This window comes from Tasmannia lanceolata, unplaced genomic scaffold, assembly GCF_043159265.1.
Source record: "Tasmannia lanceolata isolate RefF3 unplaced genomic scaffold, GAP_Taslan_0.1 ptg000004l, whole genome shotgun sequence".
NCBI classification, from domain to species: domain Eukaryota; kingdom Viridiplantae; phylum Streptophyta; class Magnoliopsida; order Canellales; family Winteraceae; genus Tasmannia; species Tasmannia lanceolata.
The window spans coordinates 10,285,964-10,295,740 of record NW_027518681.1 but is presented as its reverse complement, the minus strand read 5'-3'; the positions used below and the strand labels follow the sequence as shown (position 1 = coordinate 10,295,740).

The 9,777-nt window shown below is 36.3% G+C and overlaps 1 protein-coding gene across 1 annotated transcript; it reads left to right on the top strand.

The window, feature by feature from the left end:
* Nucleotides 1–3,449: 3,449 nt before the first annotated feature.
* On the top strand, nucleotides 3,450–6,911 carry LOC143876293 (myb family transcription factor EFM-like). The gene is made up of 5 exons (XM_077378029.1): nucleotides 3,450–3,841; nucleotides 3,937–4,175; nucleotides 4,260–4,632; nucleotides 6,113–6,189; nucleotides 6,295–6,911. The coding sequence occupies exons 1-5, from the start codon at nucleotides 3,631–3,633 to the stop codon at nucleotides 6,574–6,576; spliced, it is 1,182 nt and encodes a 393-aa protein (XP_077234144.1). The 5' UTR covers nucleotides 3,450–3,630; the 3' UTR covers nucleotides 6,577–6,911.
* Nucleotides 6,912–9,777: the final 2,866 nt, after the last annotated feature.

Below are 9,777 nucleotides of genomic sequence, written 5' to 3'. Positions count from 1 at the left end.
TGGCTTTGATCTTAAAGAAGATCATGAGATGACCCACATGCTCTTGCTCACGTTCCGAAATGAGTCAAAATGACATCCCATATGTACAATAAGGACTGACAGCTTAAGATTTGGAGTAATTTGTTTCACATGGTATCAGAGCTATTGCCTTACAGCAGGTTTTGGTTTCAAAACCGAACAACTCCTTGATATTAAAAATCTATGTGTACAACCAACCCAAAAACAGGGACCATACATGAGAGGTTTTGAACCTACATGCTCTTTTTAGGGTTGGCCATTACATGCAGATTTTTAATATCAAGGATTTTGAACTCTGATACCATGTGAAACAACCAAAATGAGGGGCCACATGTAGGCCAACCCTAAAAATAGGGTCCACACATGAGGGGGAGTATTAAAGTATAAAAGATTAAATAACGCCTTCTCCAACAACTTAAGCTTTTGGAGTAATATGTTGGTTGTCGTGACAGATTTAACTAACAATATCATGGTTGCAACACAAAGCGCCTTTCAACTGAGATATGTGTGAGACCCTTATGTACTCTACACTTATCCGTGTGTTGCACGTCATCGGCTATTAACTCTTAATTATCTAAAACTTGTTTACAATAAATATTTAATACAATAATAGTGATCAAATCTGAAAATATTCGTTATTATCCTACGCATAAAATAGAGGATTCACTAGCATATTGTGGGGTCTACAACTATACTACGTGTCGTGACTTGCAAGCAAGATACTGAGAGGATTAGCACGAATCTTGGCTATTAATGACTTTTCAAAAATAGTAAAATTTTCAATATGGTCTAATTAGCACATCCTTTTTTTGACCTGTGGGAGACCTTGGCAGGATCTCTTCGGATACTTGGCGAAGGTAGACATGTTTCACAATATTGCTCTTGACCTTTTGCCAAAGACCACGCATTCCACCCACATTTTTTGAGACTGGAATCAGGGTTGGCCGAGTTGGCGACTCATCTCATCGTGCACGAGTCGTGGAATATTTGAGGAATATATTTTCGTGACTCACTCTGTATGTGTGTGTGTGTATATATATATATCCTTCACAAATATGTCCATTTTTAACCTCCACAAATTAAAGGGTTAGAATGATTCTATGGAGCAATTTTTTGGGCACACCCCATCTAAGGGCATATCAAATTAATGGTTTGGATCACTCAAACAACATGGGCCTATTGTTTTTCTGCCCAACAGACCAGATAAAAATATATATATATATATATATATATAATTCTTCATTGAATGCTATTCCTTTCTCATTAAGTAGGGATTGTTGAGTTTGTTGGCCCTCACGCGACCTCTCCTTTTGCTCATGAATTCGATGCTTTTTCTCATTTTACGTGAATTTTCTTTTGAATGGAATCATACAAGCATGTGTTTTGCCTATCACATTGATTCACTCTTTTATCGTTAACCAAATATTGTTTGAAGAGAGAGGAAGAGGAATAGGAATAGGAATTACAAAGATGAGTATATGACCTTGAATAATTTTGATCGTTCTCGAGGGTGTTTTTCGTAATTTCACGAAAATGTACGAGGAAGCCTCGAGATTCCGGTGTTAAAAGAAGCCAAAAGGGCAGCAAAAGATACGTTACAAATGTAACTTGCAGCTTAAAAAACGGAGAAAAAGGGAATATACTGAAATTTAAAAATGGGAAGAAGACAAAAGAAGTAAAAAAGAAGACAAAAGAAGTAAAAAAGAACTGGAGTGTGGGTTGGAATCTGATGGCTGTTAAAGGTTGTCATTTTGCAAGAGAAAAAGCATCTCTTCTCTCTCCTCTCTCCTCTCTCCTCTTTAACTAAAATCCCTCACCTACCACACCCTTCCAATCCTTATCCCTAAATTTCCCAAACACTACTACCCAGAAAATCTGACAGTCAACACCAATGGTAAAGATTAATTTTCGTCCCACATGAGTATACATAACTGAAATCGAGACCGTTGATCTTGTAGAACATCGTGTCGAGACCCCAATGGTCTTTGTCTTATCTCAAACTGATAATCTACGATTAAGATCGAGAACTATGAAAGATCAATGGGTAATCTTTTCTTAGTAGATTCACGTTCGAATCAACGGATCTGATCGTGTGAGATAGAGAGTAGAAAAGTCCGTGTGTTTAGCAATTGTCATTAAAAATTATTATTCTAAAAAAACTATTTTTTTTTTTTTAAATTTCTCTTCGAATGGTAAGATTCCGATGCGTTTGCCACGTGGAGAGTATGATGAGCATTGATAGGGAATCAAAGTAGGAGATATCTTTTTTTTATAAAGTTTTGAATGAAAATTTAAAAATAAAATAAAAATGAGGTAACAAATCATGAGGTTGGTTTTTACGGAAGTAACGATTCCCTTTCGAAGCGCGGAAAATGAGCAAACGAGGCAGGACAATCTGACCGTTCGTCAGGTGGATCCGTACACGTGTAATCATCTGGTTGGCGTTTGGACAGCCTTTCGTACGCGACGGACATTCTTCTGCGCTTCTGTCTTTTTACAGTGTGAAGAACGGGCGATGGAATAATTCGAAGGGAGATGTTACCAAAATACCCATCATATTTGACTTAATGATATGGATACCCTTGACCTCTGTACCTCCTCTCATCTCCCTCCCTCCTCTACATTTATATGTAATGATTTAATTAGGGAGATGATTTCTCACCCCCTGTAGGATTAGCACCCCCCCTTTTAACATGATTTGACGTCAAAAAGAGTTAAAAGTCTGCCCACAATTACGTTAAGAGGGGGGCGCATAATCCTTAGGGGGTGAAAAAATCATCTCCCCTTAATTACCCTTGCCTACGCCAATTTTAATGAATTGAGACATGAGCTTAGGCCCTCACAATATCAATTCTGATTAATAACTTTTCTATGGGCTGTAAAATATTGAACTAGCAATTTAGCTAAGGTATACTGAAATCCCACATGATGTATTTTCTATTTTGTCATTTTGATTAAAAACCAGGGGTATTTACGTAATCTAAATCTCTTATATTGTAAAAAGGTCGTAGGGGTAAAAAGAAAAACCGAAAGGCCTCGGAAAAAAAAATCACTTTTTACCGAGTCAGGAAAATAAAATACCAAAAAAGCTTAATTTTTTTTCCACATATTTTAAGCAAAAAAAAAAAAAACTTTAATTTTCCACCGATTCCATCATCGGCCTACCTACTCCAAAGAATCTTTAAAAGCACAAAACTCGAAAAAAATTATTATATTATTTTTATTGAGATGATATATTCCCACCTCCTCTAGGATAAAATGTACCACAATTCACGCTATAGAGTAGTGCGAATTATCCTACAGGGGGAGCGAATTTACCTCACCCTATTTTTAAATAAACACGTAATATCTAGATAGTGCTAAAGATTCCGACTCGCCGCGTTTAGGCCGAGTCGGTTCCGATTTCCAGATTCTACTTATGCGACGACGCGACCCCCTTTGTCCAAAACCGCTTTTCTCCCCACTTTCAAACCGAATCTTCATTTCTTGTTTTCTAATTTCTGGTTTTCCGATTCTTGATTCCGGTTTTCCCTCCCCCTCTTTATTACTCTATAAATCACCCTCTCTCTTTCTATTCTCCCTCTTTGAGAGATCTGATAGATTAAAAAAAAAATGGGTTCGATATCAGAATTCAGTTTAGATTTGGAAAAATCAATAACGCCCAAAACAATCACCGATTTTGTTAGAAAAATTTCTTCAATCGAAGATGGAGTCGTGCGATTATCAAAACTAGAAGAGTGTGTGAAAAGCTTGGAAGAAGAGAGAAGAAAGATCGATGTCTTTAAACGAGAGCTTCCTCTCTGCATGTTCATCTTAAACGATGGTAGGATTTTTTCTTCTTCTGTTCTTTTCATTTTTCTGGATTTATTTTTCTTCGTTTTTTTTTTTTACTGATTTTTTTTTTTGTTGGTGTTTCAGTTATTGAAGTGGTGAAAGAGGAAGCAATGAAATGTAGGTCGGCGAATGCTCGTCCTGTTTTGGAAGAATTTTTGCCCATTAGAAGTAAATTTGAAGAAGATGGAGGGGCTAAAAGGGAAAAAGATTCTAGGGATAAGATGAACTGGATGAGCTCTGCTCAGCTATGGAGTGATCATTCTAATAATTACAATAATAATAACAAAACCAATAAGAAAAATAAATCAGTTGATGTGATAGAGGTAATTTCCCAAACTAGAAAGTTTGATTTTTGTTTTCTTTTTCTTTTTCTTAAAGGGGTTTTGTTATTTTGGGTTTTGATTCAGAAAGGGGAAGAAGAATCAGAGCGTTCTGCAAAGGAAAACCCATTTGAGGGGTGTAAATATAAGAATGGGGGAGGGGCATTTATGCCATTTAAGGGATTTTCTGGGTTTTCAAAGGAAGAGAAAGAGGTGGTGGTGCCATTACCATTACCAGACCTTTCTCTTTTGTCACCTGGAATCAAGATCTCTGCTGTTGATTCAGATGGGTCCGGCGGGTCGAGTTCGCCGGACGGTAGTCGAGCTCCGCCGTCTTCTTCTTCGAATGTTCAATCGACTGTGAATCAGGCGAATCCTCCGAGGAAGGCGAGGCGGTGTTGGTCGCCAGAATTACACCGGCGGTTTGTTAATGCTCTGCAACAGCTTGGTGGTTCTCAAGGTTAGAGAATGGAAATTACTGAAATTATAATCATAGATTTAGTACAATTAATATTGGGTTTTTTTTTTTCTAATTGTGGAGTTTTAGTTTTATAGTGGGTAGTTGATTATGTAGGAATGGAAATTTTTGAGTACTTGAATCTTTGAGAAAAATGGAAATTAGTGAAAGTAAAATCATTGATTTAATACAATCTATATTGGTTTTTTTTTTTCTCTAATTGTGGGGTTTTAGTATTGGGTACTTGAATATGTAGGAATGGGAATTAATGAGTACTTGAATCTTTGAGAAAATAGAAATTATTTACTGTATAATACTATAATTACCTCTTTTTATCTGTTTACTCATTGTGGTTATTTATTCTTATAGTGGGTACTTGAATATGTAGGAATGGAAATTAATGAGTAATTGAATCTTTGAGAAAAATAGAAATTAGTGAAAGCAAAATCGTAGATTTAACACAATATATATTGTTTTTTTCCCCCTAATTGTGGGGTTTTAGTAGTGGGTACTTGAATATGTAGGAATGGGAATTAAGGAGTACTTGGATGTTTGAGAAAATAGAAATTATTGACTGAATAATTCTCTCTTTTTATCTGTTTACTCATTGTGGTTGTTTATTCTTATAGTGGGGGTACTTGAATATGAAGGAATGGAAATTAGTGAATATAGGATTGCATGTGGGTGCTAGAATCTTTGAGAAAAATAGAAATTATTTCTGTTTATCTGTTTTCTCATTGTGTTTTTTTATCCTTATAGTGGGTACTTGAATATGTAGGAATGGAAATTAATGACTATAGCATTGCATGTGTGTTTTAATTCTTTTGGGGTACTTGAATCTTTGAGAAAAAATAGAAATTAGTGTATTGACTGTATAATTCTCTATTTTATCCTTTTCGGTTTCTTTTTAGCTATTCTAATTTATTCTTATAGTGGGTAGTTGAATATGTAGGGATCGAAATTAATGAGTAGTTGAATCTTTGAGAAAAATGGAAATTATTGACTTTATAATTCCCCCCTTTTTATCTGTTTTAGGTTTCTTTTTAGCTACTATTTTTTAAAAAATGGAAATTTGTGAAAGTCAGACTTATTTGAGTTGGATCTTCTCTTTGTTGTTTTCTCTTTAAGTCAGCCGTAGTTAATTGAATTTTCAGAAATGGAAATCAATGATAGCTAGACTATGTGTCTTGAAATTTATTTTTTTTCAAAAGAAAGTTTGAAGAAGTAAGAGACTGAACTAAAGCAAATCAGAGGACCCCAAAGACATTAAATGGAAGAAGAAAAACATGTTCTTGAATCTGCCAACATGGAAATTAATATGTCATGACATTTGATCTGCATGAAATAATTGATTTGGGGTTATTTTCTTTTTTGTACAATGGGTCCTTGAATCTGTAAAAGGGGGGAGTATTAAATTGATCGGCAGTAAATTTTAGTTTCTGTATGCATCTGATTTGAGGTTTTTCTTTTACTTTTTGGTCAGTGGCTACTCCCAAGCAGATCAGAGAACTGATGAAGGTTGATGGACTAACCAACGATGAAGTGAAGTCTCATTTGCAGGTGGGTTTTGAGTGTTAATCTTGAAACTTTTATGTTCCTCTTTTTATCCCCTCTGTGGGTATTTTGTGGATGATGAGGATGAATTGGGATCTTGTGTTGTTTCAGAAGTATCGATTACATACTCGAAGACTTCCGGGTTCTGCAACAGCGTCGACAAGTCAACAGGTTGTTATGTTGGGAGGAATGTGGGTTCCCCATGACCATTACCAGACCTCCAAGGCAAGCACTTCTCAATCTGGCTCTCCCCAAGGCCCTCTCCAATTAGCTGCTGCTGGCCGAGGAATCTTTGGTACTTGTGGTGACAGTGCTGAAGAAGAAGATGGGAAATCGGAGGGCTATAGTTGGAAAGGCCACCTTCAAAGATCTGGTGAAGAGGAAACAGAATAATTGTAGTTAATGTATAGAAAAGGATTGCATAAATTTTGCTGATACTGCACTTGAGGGATAAAGTTTGAGGAAAAAAATATGCTATACAGAGGGATCTTGGTGGAGCTTGTCCCATTAAATTTTGGAGGTTTTGATAGACAGGTTCAGTTTTCTCTTCTTTTTTGCTTTCCTTTTTTTTTTTACCTTTTTTTCTTGCGGGGTTTGATATAAGGAGGTTCATGTAACATCCAGCGCAACTCGACCCGCATTTCCCAGAACATAAACTTCTCTGGCTTTAAATATACATTGTTGTTTCTGAGCTTAGTTTAAATCAACAGATCTTGAAATTTCAATTCTATGTTTCTTGTTTTCATTTGGTGAATTTCATGCAATCTGCGGGTGAAGTTAGGTCTGGATTTGGGCCTTCGAAAGAGCTACCAGACATTCTTGTGTGGATATTTTACCACTGATTGGTTAATTCATCCTTCATTTTCTAGATCTACCCACAAGAAATTCAGCATGCACTGTGTTTCTTGGAGTTTCCTCAATATCCACTTCTGATTTGGTTTTAATATGTATAATCTAGTTAAAGTTGCATACTTATCGTTATTTGGCTTGTATGTTGTATTCTGGTTAGTGTCTGTTGTACCCACCCTGCCTCTTTGATCTTCATGAGATATTTCGATTGTTCTTTCCAATACTGTTCAGGGAGCCTAGACCTCAATTCTTCATTAAATTTTATATCATCATCCTTGACTTTGATGATTTAGGGATCCCTTTCTTACTTTTGAACGTTTTAAGATCACATTCTCCTTATTCTCTTCTAATCTGTACAATCTTCAAGTAATTCTTGATGTTCTTCAATTTTGGCAGTTCTTTCACTCACATGCTTCATTTTTCTCCCTCTGGTTCTTTTTGTTTACAAGTAAGGTTGTCATTTATCAATCATTCTCTGTGAAGATGAGGAGATAAAATCTGAATTCTGGGTATAGATAAACCAAAACTAGTATAAGATTTTTAACTGATAAAATACACTTATGCTTTCTTATTTCATTCGAGGTGGATGAACTAACATATGTCTGCAACATCGAAGGTATTCTGTTTTTTTAGGGAGCTAGATTTGGATTCTAATATGGAAATACTATTGAATCTTCCCCAAAAGGTGTAGTTATTGTGATTTGAACAGTGGAAACCATCACAATTAGAGCATGAAAGTATGCTATTGAGCATAATGGGGACTTCTAGACTGCCACAGCTACAGGGAGAGAAATTTTTCTGTGATGACTCAAAACTTTGTTCAAGGCTAGAGGAAAGCAAATAGATGAACATGCCCACATGTCTCAAAGAGAACTTTACTACTAATTAAAATAGTATGATTCCTTGTTTTCTTATGTGAGTTGATGCTGACTCTCAGCAACATGTTCCAATAATGATGCATAATCATGACGAGGAATCACTGACAGTGTCGAGAAGAGAACAGAGTCTCACCCACCTCGAAACCTTAATATGCTCGGTCCTTGAGGCGAAGACTAGGACTTGATGCAGGTCAAATTGCTACTTGGTTCTTGCAATTGACCAAAATGAGTAACCCCAACCTTCTCATTACATGTCTCAGCAACTGCAGACATATGAGGCCTCATTGCAGTCTGCATCAGCTGGGCTTCTCTTTTGACCACATTGCCTAAAGTTTGGTAGAACAACCATCAAAGTGATGGTGTCTTAAGTAATAACAAGTAAAAAGGCTTTGAGAGTTCAGTCTATTCACTTACTTTACTTCAATCTTCCTTCCACTTAAACTAGGGACGAAAAATAGCCCTTCAGTTTGGGATCCAAACTCACTCAACAGGGAAATGTTTTATCTACCTGGGCATCTTGTCTACATGGGCCGTAAAGTTTTTCTTACAGGTCCCTTGGTGAAAGAATGAGATCATCCACATGCTTCAATGGTAATCTCAGACCTCTGTTTCATTTGCTTTACAAGTATAATTAAGTTTTCTTACAGTTAGCTACCATTTGAGAGCAAAAACCTAATGATGTTGCCATTTTAAACTCTCCACCTACTTCAGCCTGTAAGTCTGCTTCGTCTGAGAATTATCTTCGCAGAAATCTCTGTACGTGGATCGCCGTCTAGATATTTTTTTATTGCATCCATATTCGCAAGTCACCACTACTGGATTCCATTAAAGAATCTCAATCTCTCTCTCTCTCTCTCTCTCTCTCTCTCTCTCTCTCTCTCTCTGTGGTTCGCATTAGAGATTCGTACAGTAGTCATTTTCCATGATTGCCTCGAATGGGTACGATAGAATCCAATCAACACCACCATAATTTACATCTTCTTAGTCGGGTTAAATCTCTCTTCAAAATCAATCACATGGTATTAGCTCGAATCCCTCCATGTATCAATCAAATTAACCCGTCTAACATGTTGATTTACTCTGTAAACCCACTCTACATCTTTAGGTATCAGGACAACATCTCATCTTACAATATCTTTTTACCTTCCTAGGACTATTTTTGTTTCCTGATCTTGTGGTCATCTTGAACATTGCAGTGAAAGAATCTTCAATGATTTCACTTCCAACATCATAGATTTCTCAATGAGATTTAAGTCACTGTGTAAGCATTTCCAACTTTTGTCATTCTCTGTGTAGTTAATCTTTTAGAATTACTCAAATTCACCCTTCACCCATGTCAAATCTCTCTCTCAAAAATCTTTTGTCATGTTTCTATATCTGATTCAGAAAGACCCAGTAAAAGAGTGCACGACAAAATGGTCACTCTCTTAGAAAGAGAATAAAGCTTGAATCTTTTTGGGCAAGATACATTGAGTCCATATGAACAGAGAGATGCTGAAAATCTACAGTGGGTGCGAAATTGAGTGAAAATGACGGGTGTCTTTAAATTTTTCTAAGCTTTAATGGCTATTTTTTCTCTATTTCGTCGGTTGCTTGCACATGGGTTACATGACACTACACCCTTGGCCCAGTGGATCTCACTAAGAACAAAATCCATTCAGATTCTCTAAATCGTGTTTCGAATATAATAATATGTTCATGTTTCATGCTTTCTACTCGAATCTACACTTCTTATCTGATCAATCTTTAACAATTGATTGTACAACTAGAAGGCCAATTTGTGCAAAATTCAAGTATGTGACCTTGAAAGTTTTTCTCTTAAATAAATAAATCTATCAGCAACAGACATAACTCAAATGTCAATGTC

What these genes read in the sequence shown, in the direction of transcription:
- LOC143876293 (XM_077378029.1), top strand. Translation starts at nt 3,631, where the DNA reads ATGGGTTCGATATCAGAATTCAGTTTAGATTTGGAAAAATCAATAACG. An exon ending in AATCAGTTGATGTGATAGAG is followed by an intron (nt 4,176 to 4,259) that starts GTAATTTCCCAA and finishes GTTTTGATTCAG; the next exon opens with AAAGGGGAAGAAGAATCAGA. An exon ending in ACAGCTTGGTGGTTCTCAAG is followed by an intron (nt 4,633 to 6,112) that starts GTTAGAGAATGG and finishes CTTTTTGGTCAG; the next exon opens with TGGCTACTCCCAAGCAGATC.